Below are 23,227 nucleotides of genomic sequence, written 5' to 3' on the forward strand. Positions count from 1 at the left end.
AAATATGCACCTAATTTTTTAAGAAATCAGGGTACATCAAGGAACGCGCACAAGTTCCAGCCGGCCGATTGAAATAAGAGTTTCTACCAAATAACAAAAACGGTCGCAATATTAAATTAAGTTATAACGCGATGACGTCGATAATAAAACTGCACACGATATCTGGTGCCATGGATGAATCGCCTCCCTGCTATATTCTGCAAATAGATGAAGTGCGGATTCTACTCGACTGTGGGTGGGACGAGAAGTTCGATCCCAATCTTATCAAGGAGTTAAAAAGGTAGTAATCAGGATGAGTATATATAAAACATAAAAAAAAGCATCTTTAATTGTTCACAGACATGTACATACCATCGACGCAGTGCTTTTGTCACATCCAGATGTCTACCATTTGGGTGCGCTACCCTATCTCGTTGGAAAACTCAGCATGAATTGCCCAATCTACGCTACGATCCCAGTGTATAAAATGGGACAAATGTTTATGTACGACCTTTATATGTCGCATTATAACATGTACGATTTCGATTTATTTTCACTAGATGATGTGGATGCAGCATTCGACAAAATTATACAACTTAAATACAATCAAACAGTGTCACTAAAAGGTGAGGCTATGCTAATTAATTTCATTACGGATAGAATATACACACTTATATATGTTAATAAAACATACCTTTTTGCATCACATTTTAGGCAAAGGCTACGGCATCACAGTAACTCCACTTCCTGCGGGGCATATGATAGGCGGTACTATTTGGAAAATTCTCAAAGTGGGCGAAGAAGATATTGTATATGCCACAGATTTCAATCATAAAAAAGAACGCCATCTTAATGGTTGTGAACTGGAGCGTCTCCAGCGTCCTTCACTTCTAATCACCGACGCCTACAATGCACAATATCAACAGGCGCGACGTCGTGCACGCGATGAAAAGCTGATGACCAATATTCTCCAGACGGTACGCAATAATGGCAATGTGCTGATTGCGGTTGATACAGCGGGTCGAGTGCTGGAGTTGGCACACATGCTCGATCAACTTTGGAAAAACAAGGAGTCTGGTTTGATGGCATACTCTCTGGCTATGTTGAATAACGTTAGTTACAATGTGATCGAATTTGCTAAATCCCAAATTGAATGGATGAGCGATAAGCTAATGAAGACTTTCGAAGGGGCACGCAACAATCCATTTCAATTCCGTCATATGCAGCTATGTCACAATTTGGCGGAGCTCTCCAAAATGCCTAGTCCTAAGGTAGTGCTTGCCAGCACACCAGACTTAGAATGCGGGTTTACACGTGAATTGTTTGTGCAGTGGGCGGCAAATCCCCTTAATAGTATTATAATGACATCTAGGTAAGATAGCTCGCAAAAAAAGAAGTAATTATATTCCTACATTAATCAATATTTATGTATACACCTACATATGTATGTGGTTGTTAGGACATCACACGGCACATTAGCGATGGATTTGATAGAGAATGCTTCGCCTGGAAGAAAATTGGAGCTAGACGTTCGCCGCCGCGTCGAGCTGGAGGGTGCTGAATTAGAAGAATACCTCCGCACTCAAGGCGAAAAGCTCAACCGCTTAATTGTCAAGCAGGATGTGGAAGAGGAAAGCAGCTCTGATTCTGATGATGACATTGAAATGAGTGTCATCACCGGCAAGCATGACATCGTTGTGCGACCAGAGGGAAGGCATCACAGCGGATTCTTCAAATCCAACAAAAAACACTATGCCATGTTTCCTTTCCACGAAGAAAAAATAAAATGTGATGAATATGGTGAAATAATTAATTTGGAAGATTATCGCATTTCGGATGTAGGTTTTGAAGCAACGATAGATGAACACAACAAAGAAAATATAAAGAAAGAGGAGCCGAAGGAGAGTAAAGCGAGCACTAATGGTAGTTACGCGAATAAAATTTTTCAATTAGAGCAAAGTAAAATTAATATTTTCCCACAGATGTTCAATTGCTAGAGAAGCCTACAAAATGTACCAGCCAACGAAAAACTATTGAAATCAACGCACAAATTCAGCGAATTGATTTTGAGGGCCGCTCTGATGGCGAATCGATGCTGAAAATTCTCTCACAACTGCGTCCCAGACGTGTCATCGTGGTGCATGGTACAGAGGATGCCACTAGCGTTGTAGCGAAGCACTGCCAACAAAATATAGGCGCTCGTGTTTTTACTCCACAGAAGGGAGAGGTGAGGTTGAAACCATCAACTTTATTACACCTAATATGATTTTAACTTTTGATTCCATTTTCGCAGACTATTGATGCCACCACCGAGTCTCACATCTATCAGGTCCGCTTAACCGAGGGACTCGTTGCTCAACTACAATTCCAAAAAGGCAAGGATGCCGAGGTTGCCTGGGTGGATGCACGCATTGGCGTGCGAACGCAAGCTATTGACACGACCTCACGGAATGACGTTGATAATATGGACGTGGTAGTTTCCGAGGATAAGACGCTCACACTCGAAACCTTGGAAACCGATGAAATACCGGTGCACAACGCTGTGTTAATTAACGAACTTAAGCTATCCGACTTCAAGCAAGTGCTCATGCGAAACAACATCAGCTCAGAATTTTCAGGTGGCGTGCTGTGGTGCGCAAATGGTACTCTGGCACTGCGGCGCATGGATGCGGGCAAAGTAACAATGGAGGGCTGTCTCTCCGAAGAATATTACAAAATTAGGGAATTACTGTATGATCAATACGCCATTGTTTAATTATTAAGTTCTAGGTAGTTGGAAAAAATTAAAAGTTCTTATTAAATAACACAACATAGGAATCTTATTAAATATATAGCTTAAAACTTCATTGTGAAATAAACTGCAACATTGGATCATCGGTGCGCTGTCGTTTGCGTTGCCATTCATCGATTTCCTCTTCTGTGGGTGCTTTAATATCGTACTTGCTATTATAGCCACGTTTGCGTTCATCCTTGGGATCGTCTTCCTCATTCGACTTGGCGCGTATATCACGCAGCGCCGCTTCCAATTGTGCTTTTTCTTTGGCACGCAGCATTTTTTCTTTTCTATCTTTTCGCTTTTGTTGTTTGGCCTTCAGTTTCATTTCCCGTTTTTTGGTTTTTTTCTTTGCCTTTTTGTTTTCAAGTTGTCTAACCTCTTCATCTTCCGATGATGACGACGAAGAAGAAGACGACGTTGATGAAGATGAGGAAGAAGAGGATGAGGACGTCGACGACGACGACGACGATTCCTTTGGCTCCTCTTCTCCAGACGATCTCACTGCTGTTTCGTTTTCGATTGTACTACTAGTACTCGCGACAGGGTGTAGAAGATCGACCGCTGTTTCCGGATCTTTCATTCCAATGCAGTATGAATTCTGCAAGTGCAAAAGAGATTATGTACGCCGTTGAAAAAATATTGCTGAATTGAAATTAATTTACTTTAATAAACGACTTGCAGCACTTGTAACCCCATCGTCCGCCATTCCAGTAACTACCCCAGACAGTTGTATGATTATTGATCATAACATCTTCTTCATAAACACTACGGGCCTTTGGCTTCTCCATGCCTTTTATGACCTTGCCACTCCGGGAGTATTCAATGTACTCTTCCGTTTGAGCTAACAGCAAGGATTTTGGAGGTGCATTCAAGTGCTCTTCGCCTCCGTATTTTTCGACAATGTGTTCTTTTGTCTAATAAAAAAATGAAGGCGTTTGAAAAAAAAAAAAATAGGAAACATTCCATTTTTACTCACACTGGACTTGAATTGCTCTTTTTTCTTGTCGTACTCTTTTTGCAGTAGTTCCAATTTTGTTGGTTCAGCTAGTAAATGCACGTCGACGCCTTTTCCATGCGCCTCCCAAGCGAACAATTGTGCCGTAGCGTGTTTTGTAGTGTCCCCTGAGAATCGCACAAAATTTTCCCCCGCAAATTCCACCCTTTAAATAAAAATTTAAAATACACATAACTTTTTTTAAACTAATTTACTTCACTTACTCTTCCGGTGCCATGTTTGGATTCGGATTGTCACGCATAGAACGCGTTTTGGGGTCGTAGTATGCAGAGTTCGGATCCAAATTACGCAAATATTTTGCTGTATCTTCACGTATACGCAAATTACGCACCGTAATGCGCTGTTTCGAATCAACTTTGGTACCAGGCATGTCTACTTCATCCACATATTTGTCCTCATTGTCATTATCATCGGAGAGTTCTACATCGGGATCTGTAAAATAAAAATTGGCTAATACAATTTAATTTTGCCGAAAATATTTAATAGCTTACTATTCTTTAGCTTCTCAGCTTTTAACTGCCGCTTGGCTTCTTCCACTTTTTCGTATTCATCTATAATTTCTTTATGATTTGCTGGATCATATGAGCTCCACCGATCACGCTTCTCATCATAATTGACTGCTGTGTCCTGCACAACATGCTCGTCATGCACGACAATTGACTCGGCATATTTAGCCAATACTTTGCGTGGGCGCTCCAAGCAATCTTTTTTTTTATGCGTCATTGCACCACAATTTTCGCAGGCACCTTTTCTGTACTTTGTTACTATTTTCGTGATATCTAGGCCTTTGGGTGCACGCTTCTCAAGCTGTCCTTGCTCATCCTCTTTTTGCGGTCGCTGATGTTTTAAAGTTGGGCCTTGGGCGTTGTAGTACCAGGGAGCATTGGAAATATACTGTGGTATGTGCGGATTGATATCTCGTCCTTCTTCGTCCACAGCTGCTGGCGCTGTACCTGCTTTTCGCGCTTCTTCCAACTCTTTGGCTTTACGCCAATCCTCGCGTGATTTCTTCTTTGGCTCTTCGCTCTCAACATCATCATCCTTGTTATGAATGAGCTGTGAAACAGGCGCACGAATGGCACCCGAACTCATTTTTGGAAAATTTTGTAGTGTTTAATTGGTTATTTAAGCTCCAATTTACACGAAATAATTTCTAGCGACTTTTACTCACTGAGCGAAATATAACTACGTCAAAAAAGATCAAAATAAAAATGCGTAAACATTAAAATAGATGGGAGCGAAACATCGATTTATCAGCATGAATTATCGATTAGAAATGGTAAACGGAGCAGTGTTGCCACAAAATTATTACCAAATTCCTCAAAAACAAACGTAAAATCCTCAAAATCCGAACACATTACTCAAAATTATCGGCATACCTAAAGAATACCGACCCTTGAGTTAGAGAAAAAAGAAAACGTGGACGTGGTGCACCCCTTTCTGCTGAGTTTAATGGTAAACTTTTTTTTGGTGTAAATTGACAGGGGCGGCGCTAGGGGGGGTTCAAAAAAAAATTTCCAACATTTTCAAAAGCTTATATTTTGAAAACTATTGACTGAATTTCAAAATATTGTCACAGCAACTGCCAGCAGTGCAATAAAACAACTACATTAATAGGAGTGTACTCGTACGCTCTACTACTATCTAAAGTTTTAGAAAACTTTTACTGGTTTTGCGTTCTCGTACCCAAAAAACTTGCAAAGTAGGGGAAATTGAGAGATCAAAATGTGAAAGATAGCTGCAAATTTCTGCTGGAAAAATTTTCCCAGCTAAAACTTGCAAGTAAGAAAATCAGCTGATCACAAACACATGTTTGAAAATAAACAAAAGAAAATATGGCCTTTTTGAGTTATTTATTGCAAATTTTATTATTAATGCTAGTATACAACGAAAAAGTGAGTAAATTTAATAAGCACAACGTTTGTTGTGTTTATTTTTCGTTAATTTGCTATTGTGGGGGTAATAAAACTCCACATATAGATATAATAAAACTTAACTATCTTTATTAACTCACAAATTTAATGCTTAGCAAAAACTAAAGAACACTTTTGGTGCGTGCTGCAAGTAGAAGCTTCTAGAAGGTTCTCTCTCACGAAAAGTAAAACGATAAAACTCAAAAGGCCGGTCCACATAGAACTTTCGTGTTGGCTTTGGCGTTGGCGTTGGTTTGACAGAACGCACGTTAAAAGTATGCTTGCTACAATGAGCGCTTGGCAGCGAATGCTTGGGCCACTACATTAACATACTAGCGACAGATAAATTAATATTTCATATCAATAATTGCATTAAAAACGATATTTCTTGCCCGCACTTGATTAAAAAGGAAAATATTTCACATAATTTTATTTATTTGCAACAGCTGACGAGCGACGCACGCGAAAAGATGAGAGTTGGCCATCTTTTTGCTTTGTGTTGGCGTGAGCGTTGTCGAATTTTGGCTATGTGGACGGCTGCATTTGAATTCATGTATTCATAGTCAGCTGTTGAAGCGACGCCAACGCCAACGCAACGCCAAAGTTCTATGTGGACGGGCCTAAAGAACGAATATCAAATAATGAAAACTGAAAACAGTGCTGCCAGATGCGATGCTTTAATGCTAAGTTCCCACACTACTCCCCCCAAATGAAGGCCTTAGGTGGGAACCCCTAAGGTCGAGTTGAAAATCCCGAACTTTGCGCTGTCGTAGTGTTGCTCCTACTTTGTTGTATGGGCAGACTCGTTGATGTGTAAGGCTGCTGCGGGTTCTTAGGTTTGATGAGAACACGTCTGTGGGGTGTACTGTCGAAAACCTCGTCGCTGGCCAAATGGGCTGGTTTAAGGCGCTCGATGCTTACATTCGTTTCCCTGCCGTTTACCTCAATTGTGAAAACCCGCTCGTCGAACCTTTTGATGACTTTGTGCGGGCCTGAATACGGTTGGTCTAGGGGTCGCTTGGTTGCGTCAACTCTCAGAAATACGTGTGTGCATGTAGCCAATTCTTTGAAGCAAAAGGTTTTCTGTCGGCAGTGGTGAGCAGTGGGCGCTGGTCTGATTTTTCTCATGTGGGATCGGAAATCCTTGAGGAAAACCTGCGAATCCACTGGCGGATCTCCATCTGAGAAAAATTCGCCTGGCACTCGGAGTGTTGTTCCGTATAGGTATTCTGCCGGTGACGCCTTCAGGTCTTCCTTGTAACAGGTTCTAAGCCCCAACAAGACTGTTGGCAGGACCTGAGTCCATTGTGGAATTTGGTGGCACATGATTGCCGCTTTCAGCGTGCGGTGCCATCTTTCTACCAACCCGTTTGCTGCGGGGTGATATGCCGTCGTGCGAATGCGTTTGCCGCCCACTAAACGCGAAAGAGCCGAAAAGAGCGCACTTTCAAATTGTGTGCCTTGATCAGTGGTGAGCAGTTTGGGGCATCCGTAGCGCGCAATCCAATGAGAATAGAATGTATTGGCAACCGTGTTTGCCGTGACGTCTTTAATGGGTACTGCTTCGGGCCATTTTGTGAAGCGATCGACCATTGTCATACAATACCTAAAGCCTTGAGATTCAGGCAAAGGTCCGACTAGATCCAAATGGACATGGTCGAATCTCTCATCTGGGCTAGGGAATGCGGCAGGTGTTGGATGTACATGGCGACCCACTTTAGAGCGCTGGCATGGAAGACACTCGCGAGCCCACTGTGTAATATCTTTATTCATAGCCGGCCACACATACCGCTGAGCTATGATTTTAACTGTGGCTCTGCCGCTGGGGTGTGCAAGATTGTGTAGTGCTTCGTAAATTTTTCGACGTAGCAGCGCCGGTACAAATGGTCTGATGTTGTTGGTCGAAACGTCACAGTGTACAGCTTGAGCATTAGGGCCGAAGGTTAAAGTTTGAAATCTTAACGACGTTTCGTTGCGCGCAAGTAGGTTTTGCAGCTCTTCGTCCGAGGCCTGTGCGCGTGATAACTCATCGTAGTCGATAACTGCTGGCGGATGCATGGTTTCAACCCGAGAAAAGGTGTCTGCAACGTTGTTGTCTGATCCGGAGATGTATTCCAAGTTGGTGGTGAATTGGCTTATGAATCCCAACTGTCTGATTTGGCGTGGGGATGACTTATCTGACTGCTGCCGGAACGCGAAAATTAGCGGTTTGTGATCCGTCCTCACCACGAATTCGCGACCCTCAACCCAGTGGCGAAAATTCTTGATGGCTTCGTACACTGCCGTCAACTCCCTGTCATACGTGCTGTAGTTAATTTGTGCGGGTGACAACTTTCTCGAGAAAAACCCAAGCGGCTGCCAAGCGTTACCGTTGCTTTGCTCTAAAACTGCGCCTAGCGCGGCACTGGATGCGTCGCACGTGATTCGGAGTTCAGCGGCTGGTGAAGGGTGTGCCAGGAGAGTTGCGGCTGCGAGCTGTTCCTTAATGGAGACAAACGCTTTCTCCGACTCCGCAGTCCAAGGTATTGGCCTACGATCATTTTTCTTAGAGTCTTTTAAGAACTCGTTCAGAGGCGCTTGCGTAGAAGCGGCATTCTTAATGTGTCGCCTATAAAAGTTTATTGCCCCGATAAATCTTCTCAGCTCTAAAATTGTTTTAGGCTTTGGAAAATCACGCAGTGCCTGGACTCTGTTCGGAAGCGGTGCTGACCCGAGAGCTGAAATGCGATAACCCAAAAAATCTACTTCGGCTGATCCCAAAACGCATTTTTCCGCATTAACGCAAAGGCCGTATTGGCTAAGCCGTTGAAACAGTAAGCGGAGGTGTTGTACGTGCTGCTGTTCGTCGCTCGATGCTATGAGGAGGTCGTCGATATAAGCGTAAACAAAATCGAAGCCAGTGAGTGCTTCATTGATGAAGCGTTGGAACGATTGCGCCGCGTTACGGAGACCGAACGGCATGCTAACGAATTCGAATAACCCGAACGGGGTTATTACAGCAGTCTTCGGTATATCTTCCTCTGCCACCGGGATATGATGGAACGCACGTCGGAGGTCAATGGTGGAGAATACGCTTTTCCCTGCTAAAATCGTGGAATAGTCGTGGAGAAGCGATATTGGGTACCGGTCAGGAATGGTTTTCTCGTTGAGCCTGCGGTAATCTCCACATGGTCTCCAATCCCCATTCTTTTTCCTCGCCATGTGCAGAGGGCTGGCCCAAGGGCTGTTTGAAGGTCTGGCATGTCCTAACTCGACCATGAGTTGGAATTCTTTCTTGGCAACTTTGAGGCGCTCAGGGCATAATTGACGGACGCGTTGAACACTTGGCGGCCCAGTGGTTGGTATAAAATGCTTGACGGCATGCTTGGTTGCCGTGCGGTTGGAAGGATTGCCGAGAAGCTCCGGGAAATCCTTGAGGATAGCCGTAAATTTGTTAACCTCGGTGAGGGCTGTGACAGCTGTGACAGGAGCGGTGGCATACGAGCCTATGCTATGCGATCCTGAGTTAGGGTCTATTAAGCGACCGCATTTGAGGTCCACTATAAGACCAAATTCATGGATCAAATCTGCACCGATAATTGGGTAAGGCACGTTAGCTATGCGAAATACCCAACGGATCGGTCGCCGTAGCCCGATGTTGAGGACGAGCACTTTCTCGCCGTAAGTTTCTATTTTGCTTCCGTTTGCTGCTTGGAGTCGAAAGTGCGTTGGTGTTGTTTTGTCTTTACGAGAAGGTGGGGTAACCGAAATATCCGCGCCGGTGTCGACGAGGAATTTCGTCCCTATTGTGCGGTCGTATACGAATAATCGGCGGGGTATTGTCTTGCCACCAGTATCCGCCGTGTCTACTGGGGGCGATTTGTGTTTCCCTGGAAAGCGCAAGGTTGTGTGCACTTGTTGGCACGTGCACCAAATCTGCGGTGGTAGTAGCAATTTAATGGTGTGGCGCTAGCGTCAGTGCTGCGCGATACGTTCGCCGTGTTGTTAGGGTGCTTACGACTATTCTCAACCGACGCTGATTGGTTAAGTTTGAGTACTAGTTTCTCGACCTGCTTCGCTAAGTCGTCGAGTTGTTTTTGCATTCCGCTACTACTGTCAGACTTGTGAGCGATTGGCATTACGCAGTGGTTTTCGGAGTTGCGCTGAATCTCCATAAGATTGTTTGCTATTTGTGCAAGCCTAGCGTTGTCCAGCTCACCCGTGGCAGTGAGGGCCAACTGAATCTGCAGCGGAAGACGGTCGAGCCAGATAGTGCGGACGAATGCTGCGTCCAAATGGTTTCCTCCCAGCCGATTGATTTCTGCCAGGAGTTCAGAGGGGCGTCGTTCTCTCAGCTCCATACCAGATAACAGCATCTTAAAGCGGCGCTCCTGAGGAATTGCAAAGTGGTTGATAAGTGCCTCCTTTAATGTAGCATACTTATCTGTTTCGGGTGGATTTGAAATAATGCTTTCCACCGTGATGAGTGAGTCTTGGTCGAGGCGGGCGACCACTGCATAATATTTAGTTGTGTCCGCAGTAATCTTCCTGAGCTGAAACTGCGCCTCGATTGCGACAAACCACAGTTGAATTTGCTGGCTCCAAAAAGGTGGCAATTCTAGTCGCTCAAACCGGTCGATGTGCGTGGCTGGGGGTTGTTGGAGCTGGGAAGGGCTAAACGCTTCGAAAAACTCATCGTTGGAGGCTCCGCTGTGTGCGGCTTGGGCCATATCGTTGGTTTTTCCAGTATCGGTTTGCCCTGGCTCCATTTCACGTGTATTACAAACTGTAGGGGTCACCAATTATGTGGGGGTAATAAAACTCCACATATAGATATAATAAAACTTAACTATCTTTATTAACTCACAAATTTAATGCTTAGCAAAAACTAAAGAACACTTTTGGTGCGTGCTGCAAGTAGAAGCTTCTAGAAGGTTCTCTCTCACGAAAAGTAAAACGATAAAACTCAAAGAACGAATATCAAATAATGAAAACTGAAAACAGTGCTGCCAGATGCGATGCTTTAATGCTAAGTTCCCACACTATTAATCTCCAGTTTGTTTACTTTAGTGTGTGCTGACTATGGTTGCCGTACGATATTTTTCGTTTGTACCATAATTTTCCTTTAAACATACCAAAATAGATTTAAATGCATCATGCTGAAATGTTTTTTTTTTATAAAGTTTTCGGTTTTGGTAGGTTGATTTTTGAAATGAAAGTTTTATAATTTTAAAGCTACATCTGTAGCTATATCTATAAAATTTTTTTGGATCAATGATGGGTGTTTGGAGGAGATTCTCTTATTTTTGAACGCGTCACCATGTGATGGCACAAATAATTATGAAAAAAATAACTTATTCATTCCGATATAATTAATTGGTATTTTAAAAAGGTTTTTCGATTCCAAAAGTATTCAATTGTATAAAATGCCAATTCGGGGAAAATGTACCAAGCAGAAAATAAATTACCAAGTTACTCACCAGTGGCAACTGTGCAAGTGATCAGCTGTTTCGAAGGTTGCAAGCATGATTCAATAATATGCGCGTTCCTTATCTCCCAGAAATAGTCAGAAAAAGTCCGAAGTAGTCAGATTTAGTCCAAAAAGCGTTCCTTAACTCAGAAATGACAGCAAAAATGAGAGAGCAACAGTCAGTGAGAGCGACTCTCATCAGTCCGAAGTAGTCAGATTTAGTCAGAAGAATTTTTTCTGGCAAAATCCTGAAAAGTGTCAAACTCAACTGAATTTAAATTAACGGAAATTAAAGAATACGCAAAAAGTGAGAATAATCTAAAAAGTAAAAGAAATGAATTGAAATTGGAAGGAGGCAAAAAATAATTGATATAACAAGTGTTTATTGTGCTTGTGCTTGTGTGAATGTGTTTTGTACATACATTTCTGTTCTTATTTGACGTTAGTTTTGTTGTTGCCATTCTTTGGACTAAAAATTTGGTTTTTTGCGTTCCTTTACTTTTCCTGTTACTCTCTTTTAGTGAGCGCATTTTGCTTACGCTCTGTCATTTTGACACTTTTCAGATTTTAGTCCAAAAAGATAAGGAATGAACCTAATACAAGGTTCGATAAACTGACAGTTGTCTCTCTCGCACCGCTCCCTTAGCAGTGGCACCGTGTTGCTTCTTTGCACATTTACATGGAAACAGTGTAGCTTTGGTGTGATATAGAAGTATGAGCGTTTGTGCAATATGTTTATTTGTATATGCATATGAAGCATATTTAACTGATGAAAACATAAACTGTTTTTAAATGGGATGTTTACATCAATCTCATAGTAGTCTTATTTTAATTTTGAGTCATTTTGCATTTTTTATACAGCTAAATAGCACATAAATTACGTAATTTACATAGATACATCAATATTACGTTCAAAATTTCGTTTAAAATGCCAGATTTCCTGCAAAAACATTAGAATTTACAAAAGGAATTTCACTACTAATTGCCTACTTTGCGTACTTTTCTACTACCATTTTCGCACCAAGAGATTTCATTCCTCCGCTTTTCTCCGTCCTTCGTAAATGCAACCTTTTGTAAGGGAGTGTCAAACCGCAGCTGTCAATAATTATCTAACCTTGTATTATTGAATCATGGTTGCAAGTTTTTGCAAATTTTGCGTTCTCGTACTTCTGTTGATATTTCGTCTCTTTGAGAGTAAATGCTGCTAAATTCTCAGAACTTTTGCTGCGGGAGAATTTTGTCCTCTCAATATGAGTACGCACCTAATGTTATATGTTCTCTGCAGAAGGTGTTCAGCCCCTTTTATTTGGCAACACAGAAAGAAGAATTCTACGTAGTGAGGGTTATAATCCGTAAGCGCGGCCTTAGGCCGCCTACGCAAAAAGGTGTTCTTTGCAAACGGTGTTCTGCCCCTTTTCTTTGGCAACACAGAAAGGAGAATTCTACGTTGTGAGGGTGATAATCCCTAAGCGCGACCGAAGGCCGCCTACGCAGAAAGGTGTTCTCTGCAAAAAGGAATTCTACGCAAAAATACTGTGGATAGCGTAGCTTGATTAATTATCCATTTAATTCTACAACTCAATCTTATAACAAATAAGGTGATTAAAAAATGGTTTGTATATATTTCTTTAGTATTTTTTTAATATTAATTCAATTTTTGTAAAAACTAAAGAGAGTAAAATTTTCTATCGCGCGATTTTTTATTCCAAATTTCCGCCTGCGGCGCTTTTCCTTTTTCATATATAACTATTTTTTTATATATATTTAGTCAAATATGATATCTACATGAATTTTTTTCTACAAGTCATATATCAAATTAACGGTATTTTCGTGCTCTTTCTGATAAACATGTCTGCTAATATAGTTAATTACGTACTTTTAAAAGAAAAACATATATTTTTATAAAAAAAAAATTGGCATAATTTCGTTTTTTACCTTTTCTCGCAATGTGTATGCATTAAATACATAGATATATATACCGAATGAAAGGCCCCTCAATCACCTTTCCAACTGTGTCCATACTTAGAAAATCAGTTCAATAGTTTTCCCAATATAAGATTTTGAAAATGTTGAAAATTCCACGTTTAGCCCCCCTATCGCGGCCTTGTCAATTTGCACAAAAAAAAAATATGCCGTTAAAATCCGGAAGAGGCCATGCCCAATTTTTTTTTTCTCTAGCTCAAAGGTCAATATTCTTTAGGTGTTCCAAATTTTCTTATTACAGATATGAGTATTATGTACTGCATACTATTTACAGGTACTTAGTAAAAAAATTAGTTGCATTTTCCAATTCAATTGGTACATTTGTTCTTACGGTTCAAACAAAGTATCACCGTTAATTTTTATGCCTTGGTTTGTATATAATAGTTGCGATCCCGTACGAGTCCGGACTAGTCAGAAATAGTCAGAATCAGTCAGATTTTACTGGTAATCGATCCCGTACTCGGTTCTCTGACTATTGAGAGGACAAACAAGAGAGTAAATACGGTTCTCTCTCTCTCAGAAGTTACCAGTTTTAGTCCGAGAATTTTTTGCTGGTAAATTCTGGTAAATGTGTCAAACGATCAGCTGTAGTGTGTTTGGCCACCAAATTGTAAACAAAAGAAAAGTGTACTCTGCTAATTCATGTTGAAAAGTATTTATTTACTTGTTTAAGTGGATTCTAATGAATTTGACAGTATTTTTGGTTATTTGCATGTGTGAGCTGAGTGTGTTTACATACAAAATAAGCAAAAAATTTACAACCAAAATTTGGAGGTAATGTTGAAGTTGACAGAAGTTACCATTTTTTACTAGAAAGCGATCCCGTACTTTTCAATGTTACTCTCTCGCTCTGAGCGAATTTTTATTTTTTGACAGTTTTACTAGTCCGAGTCCGAGGAATACGGGATTGCACCTATTATTGCTGCAAATATATCAATGCTCAATCTAGTCCTCAAGTCAGTCGTACGCATTTTTAAACTACTAAATATACGTTCTACTGAAGCATTAGAAAAGGGCTGTATTAGTAATGCAGTTATATATATTTTTTTTTGATTGGGAAACTTATATGAACCTGAAGAATCTTTTAATTCAAAAACTTTTCCTACAATTTTCTGGATCTACTGAGGAATCAATATGAATATTCTTATGACCGAACAATGCGTGTTCTCCGAGATTTTGCAAGTTTAAAATAGTTGAAAATATAACGATGGAATGCAAAAAATTATCGATAAAATTTTGAATATTTAGCAGCAAATGCAGATGTGCTTAAGAGCGAAAAACACCACACAAGCGGCTTGACAAACCAAGCGAAATATCCCTTTCCTTAAAGCTATTTATATTGTGCATGGGGGTGTTTGAAGGTTTGACAAGCCGTTTGAGGAAAATGTAAACCAAAATCAAAATTTTTTGATTTTCTGGCCGCCATCTTGACATTTGATCAAACCGCTTACGTTGTGTATGATAAAATCGGCTCATTCGCAACGGAATGAGGGCGTGAGAGAGAAAACTCGAAGAAAACCATACCTTTTTATACTGTGAACCGGAAGAAAACTAAAATTCTTTGCTTGAACTAACTAGTGTTGTTTGCATGGTGTATGGCGAAATGGGAAAAGTAGGTTTGAAGGATATTTGACAAGCCACTTGTGTGATGTATTTCGCTCTTTATAAAACTTCAGAAAGCTTTTTGTTCAAAAATTTGCAACCCGATTTAACAACTCTCTTGTGTAAAACATGGCTGCATTTGTTATCTGCAAATATATCGAGAGAAAATTCCTTAAAATAAAAGTCCTCAAAAAATACTCAAGCGCACCCGAAATTCCTCACGTTTTGAGGAATTACTCTCAAAGTGGCAATACTGAAACGGAGTAGTGAAACACGATATAATAGTTGCGTTCCTTATCTCCCAGAAATAGTCAGAAAAAGTTCGAAGTAGTCAGATTAAGTCCAAAAAGCGTTCCTTAACTCGAAAATGACAGCAAAAATGAGAGAGCAACACTCAGTGAGAGTGACTCTCTTCAGTCCGAAGTAGTCAGATTTAGTCAAAAGAATTTTTGCTGGCAAAATCTTGAAAAGTGTCTAACGCAACTGAATTCAAATTAACGGAAAAAGTTAAAATAATCTTAACAGTAAAAAAAGTGAACTGAAATTGGAAGGAGGCAAAAAATAATTGATATAGTAAGTGTTTATTGTGTTTGTGCTTGTGTGAATGTGTTTTGTACATACATTTCCATTCTTATTTGACGTTAGTTTTGTTGTTGCCACTCCTTGGACTAAAAATTTGGTTTTTTGCGTTCCTTTACTTTTCCTGTCATTCTCTTTTAGTGAGCGCATTTTGCTTACGCTCTGGCATTTTGACACTTTTCAGATTTAGGCCAAAAAGATAAGGAATGAACCTAATAGTAGCGTTCTTGTACGCGTTAGTTTGTACCAGTTTTTACTAACTATTACTTTGTTTACCGTAAGCTATTTGCAAATAAAAATAATTTGCAAATACTCAACTCACTGTTTATTCGATGGTAAAAAATTCTTTTTTAGTATTGCCTGATTAGTTGGTTAGTTAGTTAGTTGATGTTTCTTCATTCAATTGTATACTTTATAAAAACATTACATAAGTAGATGTATCTTAAGAGCTAAATACTGATTGCACAGATTATTAAATACATTATTCATATGAAAAGATATAATTTATACAATCCAATTGAAAAGAAGCATACGACGATGACGATAAGTCGACGGTCGGATAAACAAAACATATAAATTCAGACACTTTGAATTATTTTTTTTTAGCCATTTCGCTCATGAGAACTCATTTAGTATTAGCTCCCTATACTTAAGAAATCTGTCGACGTAATCATAAAGCGCAGGATAGTCGCTACCATTTAATATGCTTACGACTTTAGCCATATCTAGAACACTTTCACCAAAATATTTGCCACGAATATTTCTATACATTGGGCAGGTACCAATGACATGTAACATAAGGTGCGTTCGACAAGTCAAAAATTTGTAATAGTTTTGCCAAATTTTTACTGGATAGCGTTCGATAACGACAAAAAATTATCCAACACACAAAAATTGAGAGAGCAAGCGTTCATTTTGATGCAAGACGAGCGTTCATTTTGTACTGGCAAAATTTTACTCAGCAAAAATTATCTAACACGAAAACATATGACCACAAAACATATGGTTGTAAACAAACAAAATTGCATTTTTCGAGTTTTGGTATTTATATGCTTTCTGGCCGCCCGCTATGTGACTTTATGATAGCGCCAACTAGTTTTTACTTCTAGAAATGTTCCTGGTGAACATTGAACGTTCACTTCCTTTTTTCTTCCATGGAAGCAACATGAATTTCAGTTTGTTTATAAATAAAACCTAAACAAAGTCAGCTGGTGTGTCTTCTTCTTCCGGTTTTTGCAAGTGATGGCTAATTTCCTGTTCGTTTACTTTTTTGCATTTTCTTCTCTTTGGGAGAGAATTTTCACTTACTCTCTTCATTTTGATTGTTGGTTGGTGTTGGCTAATTTTGTTATCGAACGCAACTATATTCTCCGATTCACATAAATTGGAGATCATACAGGTATCTGAAATGACCTTTTTGTAGTTTCTTGCGTTTAAATTGAGTAGGCCACCTCTTGCACGAAAAATTAGACTTATAGCATGAGCGCTCTATTTTCGTCATTAAAATACATAAGTGGTATTCATCTAAACCGATAACTTTATCAAGCAGATAGTCTTATAAGTTTATGCACTCTGTTACATGAACGACCCACACTCTCTTTTCGTTTACACATGCGACAATAGTCGTGTTTTCTTTGGTTATAAAGCGCAGTGTCACTAACTTTATGCTACTAGCACGGGGATAAAGAAATTATAGAAACTACCTCACTAAATTGGAAAAAATTATATTTACGAGATATCTATTTAAATAAATACACATATAACATAAAGGCTATTTATTTGAAGCAAGTTATAAGAAACAATGGCAGAATGTCTGTTTGTGTATGAATTCATTTGTCACGGCTACCAAACTTTGCGAATTATCAGTGAAACAAAACAAACAGACGGGATAATAATTGAACCAGATCTCTATCAGGATCATATCGTTGTTGAATTTGCGTGCAAAATGTGTATGCGGATCCCGATTACTGCCTAAGAAAACATAGCTAGAGTTGCGACAGAGTTGCATTGTCTTCAGTTTATTCAGTGAAATCGCTGGATAAATTTATCAGAAATGTATAAACGAGTTTCCATACAAATTTTGACAGTTCATTTATAAGGTTTACACAATTATAAGTTTATACGGTTTACAATGCATTTATATGGTTTGATGAATACCCTTAAAGTATCTGCGGGGATCCAAACCGGGTAAAGGTCATGTGACGTGGTCTTTTGAGCAAACTCACGATAGTTGCAGAATTCCCTCTCTACTAAATTGCTTAGAAGCAACGGAAAATACGTACGGTGACCATCCGTTCTGTTTTTTGCAGGACCGTACTGTTTTTCAAAGGTTGGTCCTGCGTAGTTTTTCAAACCTGAAAATGTACTGATTTTTTCCAAGTGACCTGCATTTGTCCCGCACTTTATTCGTTATTTTAAAATTATCGGGCAAAGGATGGATTTTTTCAAAAAAGTATTTTTTTGGTACTTTTCGTAGCTTTTCTTCAAAATCTTATGAAAAAATCACCAAATTAATGTAAGCGACTTACAGCTGGAAGGGTTGTGCCTCTTACCAAAATATATATAACTTGTGGCGACTTCAATGAAAATTATTAGTGCTACAGGCGAAAAAAGTGAGATTTTCAATCAAATACGCAGTTTCATTTGATTTTTTTTTTTCATTATTTAAAAAATTCGATAAACAAGATATATCATTACAGTAAAGTTTGAGCCAAAGATAATGAAAATCGGATTAGAAATGTAGATGCTATGGAGCGCAATCTGCACAAATTATATATTTTTGTAAAGGGCACTTTGTAACTCGTCGTTTACGTCGATTCATGACGTCGATTTTTGACAAATAACTGCGAAAAGTACCAAAAAAACAAAAAAAAGAAGGGTGTTGTTTTCGTTCAAAATTTGCCTATAAAATAATCTTTTAAAGATTTTCACTTTTCGTGTAAGCTTTTGTAATATAATATGTTTTACTATACTTTTATAAATATTCATGTAAAAAAGATTAATATCAATGAAGAAAACGTGATTCATTTTTAAAGTTTAAAATGTATTAAGAATTTAGAATCATAAATACTCTTTTGATATTTTTATACTACGTAAATATATGTAGGCATATTTTTGAAAAATTGTCCTTCATTTTGAATCCATATTTATGGTCACCGTATATATACGTCGCAACGGAATCAGGGGAAAAGTCACTAAGAGGATTCATATTTACGGTATCAGCGATATGATGCGATTTCTTTACCCAGTATGTATTCAACCGAATGGATTCTTCCGCAAGAATACGGGGAATCCTGTTAGGTGGTAGCTTTAGGCAAGGCAAAATGAAAAACATATGTAACGTTTGGACATATTCAGGTTTCTAGGTGCGGCATGTAGTTCGGTGTGTTGGAAGGCAAAAGGATAACATTTTTTTTTATGAAAAAACGCAGAGTTTTTCCACAGATAATATCCTTTTTTCTTGGCTGTTGGAGTATTTAATGATTATTTTTCCATGTTTATTATTTTCAAGAATTGACACATGTATTAACAGGGTTGCATCGGGATGAACTCTGTTTGAAAGCGTGAGCAATCAATCGACTCATTTATTTTGTTGCATATAAACACTTGAATTTCAAGCGAGCTATACTGACACGAGTTAGTTCGATACCGCGCTTGGTGCCATATAAACAAGGTAATGGTTTTATTATAAACAACAAATTAATCAGCTGTTCGTAAAACTTGCAATTTATTACCGGTTTTGCGTTCTTGTACTTTTGTGCCATGAGAGCGAATTCTCAAAAATTAAGTTACTGGAGAGTTACTGGCAAGTTACTGGATAATTTGTAAAAGAACACAATTAATACCAATAAAACCCTGCAATTGGCTTGCAGAAAATCTGACCAGCTCCGATTTAGCGTAGAACTAGACCTTTTGCCAACAGTACTAATTCTAGCTCAATACCCAAGCAATGCTTTCAACTGTCCAGTTTTACACGGCGATGTCATTGGCGGTGGCAGTCATCGCCCAGTGCATTACTTTGCAACCAGTTTTTAATCAGTTCCGTATTGGACAGTTTTTTTTTATAAAAAAAACGTTGTAACGACTCGATTTTTGGATATTTTTTAGTTTTTTTTCTTTTAAGGATTCCATGTTTGTTACATAGTATTTTATAAAAAAAAATATTGCAAGCGGCCCGCAACTACTTGAATTAATTAAATCTGAAAACTCACAACTGCCTCCACCGTGATTTGAATTCGCGACCAAGGATGCTTAACCCTTTCGACCCGGATGGTACATATATGTACCACCAAAGTTTAAACATCCCTAAAACTTGTAATTTACATTTAATCACATTTGGAAATGTACCACGCCGTATGTTAGGAATTTCACCATCTGCCTGCACTCTACACATTCAGTTTTGCATCTCCTGTTATGCCCAGTTTCGTTTTATTTCTGGGGAGAGGGCCTCCCGTTAACGTTTTTGTACAGATTTCCTTGCGTTTGTGAAGATTTCTTAGTTTATTTAAATATATTATGGGAAAAAAGCTGTTTCTAATTATTGCCTGTAAATACGGTGATAAAATTTTATTATAAACCTCTGTTTTCACAAATTCAAATATATGGTACATATATGCACCAGCAGTCTCCTTTGGTGGTACATATGCGTACCTGTAGTCCGGTGAACATAACTTAATTTTTTATCTATTTCATGCAAGATCAAGCCAACGATATGCCTCTAAATCCGGTAAGATGGTGTGATGCTGCAACAGGGTACACATATCGTTTTAACATTTATTCTGGAAAAGACCTTGAAGAAACCGCAGGAGCACTTGGAGAAAGAGAAGTAAGCAAACTGGTCAGCTAAATCGTAGAAAATGATATTACTTTGTGTTTTGATCGCTTTTTCACATCAGTTAATTTATTGTACTATATTCCTTATTCAGCTGTTGGTACTACATATAATATATATATATATATATAGATTGGCGCGTACACATATGTTAGTGTTTGGCCGAGCTTCTCCTCCGATTTGTGGCGTGCGCCTTGATGTTGTCACACAAAGCGGAGGGACCTACAGTTTTACGCCGACTCCGAACGGCGATTGTATATAATGGGTAACAGAAAAAAAACGTACCTAAGTTTACGAGTTTCATAATAAGAAATTGCCACGAACCAGGCATAATAATTATGAAAAAACTTTGAAAACAGGCAAAAAATGCAAGTGCCATGTCCAAACTAAATACTATTTTATCGTCAAATTATGGGAGGTGTTGATTTAATCATTTAATAAATCAAATGAGTGGCCTGCACGAATATGATCGAAAATCAGAAAAATAGTGGAACAAGGTCTTTTACCGTTTTATAGTGATGGCACGTAAGCGCGTGGGTTATTTACAGTTAGCTAAGGAGGAATAAAATGCCTTTCAAATCATTTTTGGTGACCTTGGCCGAAACTCTGATAGAACAAAGTTCTAAAACTACAGCCTTACGCAGGTCAGTAACACCAGGCCTAGCACGTCGTGTCGTGAGTCAGATACATATTTCTATTCAAAGCACCACAGAACAACGTTGCATAAAAGCAAACTCGAACAAAGATAATCTGCCAAGAGTGCAAAGTTCCTTTGTGCAAATTCTGTTTTGCACCATTTCATTATATTTTAGGAATTCCTTAGCAATTTATTTAATTAAATTTAATTAAAGTTAATGAATCGTTTTGTTTGGTTCTAAAAAAGATAAAACATTTGTAAGAATGTCCTAGAGGACGGTTGGTACAGATATGTACCACTTAACATCCCGGATGGTACAATGGTTTACCACCACCCTCCGAATCAGCCCCTTAGGCCACGCCCACTTTGACACCGAAGAACATGTATTTTAGGGGCAAATAACATATTGGACCCATAAATTGAAAGCTACCATTGATAGTAGAGTTCCGGGTCGAAAGGGTTAAGACGGCGGTCTTCTCGCTGAGCTTCTTTCACGTTGTACGAGAAGTGAGAATTTGTACACTTACACCACAAGTTTCAACTGTCCCGCTCTGAAGCCGTTTTGTACCAGTTCAGAGATAGTTCTGAAATACGTAGTTAGGAATTAGCGCTTTGCCCGACTGTCTCTAAATTTTACTGCAGGGTGGGTCATGGAAACTAAAGCTAAAATTAGTCAAGAACGCAGAACGTATACGCAAACGCAGTCTGTACACGCAGAATTTCGTAGATTACTGGAACCCTCAGTGTTGCCAATCTTCAATGCCTTTTCATAAACTTATCTTTTCAACTACAATTTTTCGTGCTATAATAGACCGTAGCTAAATATAAATTACTTAGTTTTCAACAAAAGATTTTATTCAATAGCAAATTTCTAATATTTTTAACATATTTCGAATAGGAACTTATAACTTTTTTACCATCTGCAAAACTGACGAAGTGGCAACCATATATAGAAGGAAGAAATCAGCTGACACGGAAAAATCTAAATTCCGCAGATTTCTGCGCTACGGGCTACAACTAGAGAAAAATTCTGCGGTGTTGAGTTTTCAATTAAATGGCGCTTTGGTAAGACAGATCGTGTCAGCTGAACGGGTTTACGTACCGGTAAGTTTACGTTCTTGACTAGAAGTGTCCATTAGAATCATCTGAGTTTAAATAGTTAAATAAAGACTGTGAATTACATATGTATTGAAAAGGTCACATTTAAGATGCAACCCTGCAAAAATCGCGACTACTCCATGCATCCGTGTAAAAAGTACTCCCTAAGGACGAAGGAGTAATCCAAAATTAACCACAATTCATATAAAAAATATGGTCCAATTAACATTGCGATGTCCTAGGGCAGGACCATATACTCCATCCCCGCATTACATCAGAGTAGCACAAAACTACTCCAACATATTAACAATGGCATTGTTGCTATATTTTTTCGTTTGTACACGCTTTTGTTCTTCACTTCTCAAATACTTTTTCGAAATTAATAAAAACCAAGACAAAAATTAAAAATTATATGTTGCCTCTGACGGTATTCGAACCCGAACATGCTGGGAGCTAAGAACTAACAGCGAGCATCTCTACACGTTCAGCTACAGCCAGACATGCAAAAACGAGCAGTGATCAGTTTGTCACATAAGGAATCTATTAATAGGGCATTCGCACGAGGCGATTTTATAGGCAACAAAAGTTGAATGCGAAGTTGAATGAAAAGCAGTGTTGCCGTTTTAGCCCTTTGGTGGCTAAATTTGGCTACCAAATTCTTTTTTTGGCCACAAAAATTTGAAATTGCCCCTAGCCCTTTTTTAGCCCTTTTCAAAATTTATTCATCATTGACACATTTAGCTAAATTAAAACACGTTATTCGCTGTAAAATGAACTGTTTTTGCAGTTTCAACTCGTTCTTCCTTTCGTTTTATTCTTTGTTTATTTGCGGTACACAAATGTCAACGGCGAGGACGGCGCAATCTTGTATTCTATCATTCTTGATCTGTACCCCTTTCGGCATTTTAGGTCTGGCAACCCTAGCGATGTGCGTCTTGATTTTGCCACACAAATCCAGTTTTCCGCTGCCTCCGAATCGCAAATGGTTTCTATGAGAAGAACTTTCATGGCACAAGTGTACTTTTAAGTTTGCCGGAAGCGTCCGTTACAGAAAATAAAATTTTGTTGGGAGGTGCTCAAACCGGGAATCCAACTTTGACCCCCCCCGCACATTAGTATGTACGTATAGGTTCTTTCCCTAACCGGATACGGTAATTAGAGAATATGCGAATTAGAGCAGATGTAACCGATTGAAAATTAGCCATTTGTAATAGCAATTGAGAAAACAGTGGGTGATGTTCGTAATTTTGAAGTTTGCTATTTCTGTTTGGCTTCTTTCTTTATTTTATTATTTAAAATTTTTACTAGCAGAAACCAGCAGCTGTCAAAATGGATAAACAAAAATTCGCGCCAAATATTTTCAAT

At 39.1% G+C, this 23,227-nt stretch overlaps 2 protein-coding genes across 3 annotated transcripts; one reads left to right on the forward strand and one right to left on the reverse strand.

The window, feature by feature from the left end:
- On the forward strand, positions 1-2,785 carry LOC118745658 (probable cleavage and polyadenylation specificity factor subunit 2). 2 transcript variants are annotated; one of them, XM_036479217.1, is made up of 6 exons: positions 1-280; positions 340-605; positions 694-1,351; positions 1,439-1,905; positions 1,962-2,206; positions 2,273-2,785. In XM_036479217.1, exons 1-6 carry the CDS (start codon positions 132-134, stop codon positions 2,732-2,734), a joined length of 2,247 nt encoding a protein of 748 aa, XP_036335110.1. In that variant the 5' UTR covers positions 1-131; the 3' UTR covers positions 2,735-2,785. The 2 variants fall into 2 exon arrangements, with proteins under 2 accessions (XP_036335110.1, XP_036335119.1); XM_036479226.1 differs by having other exon boundaries at positions 3-280; positions 1,439-1,902.
- LOC118745666 (pre-mRNA-splicing factor Slu7) lies at positions 2,705-4,862 on the reverse strand. The gene is made up of 5 exons (XM_036479240.1): positions 4,262-4,862; positions 3,974-4,202; positions 3,732-3,915; positions 3,418-3,669; positions 2,705-3,353 (listed from the first exon to the last, which is right to left on the reverse strand). Exons 1-5 carry the CDS (start codon positions 4,860-4,862, stop codon positions 2,823-2,825), a joined length of 1,797 nt encoding a protein of 598 aa, XP_036335133.1. The 3' UTR covers positions 2,705-2,822.
- Positions 4,863-23,227: the final 18,365 nt, after the last annotated feature.

This window comes from Rhagoletis pomonella, unplaced genomic scaffold (assembly GCF_013731165.1).
Source record: "Rhagoletis pomonella isolate Grant_MI unplaced genomic scaffold, Rhpom_1.0 Rhpom_scaffold_00001, whole genome shotgun sequence".
Classification (NCBI taxonomy): Eukaryota; Metazoa; Arthropoda; class Insecta; order Diptera; family Tephritidae; genus Rhagoletis; species Rhagoletis pomonella.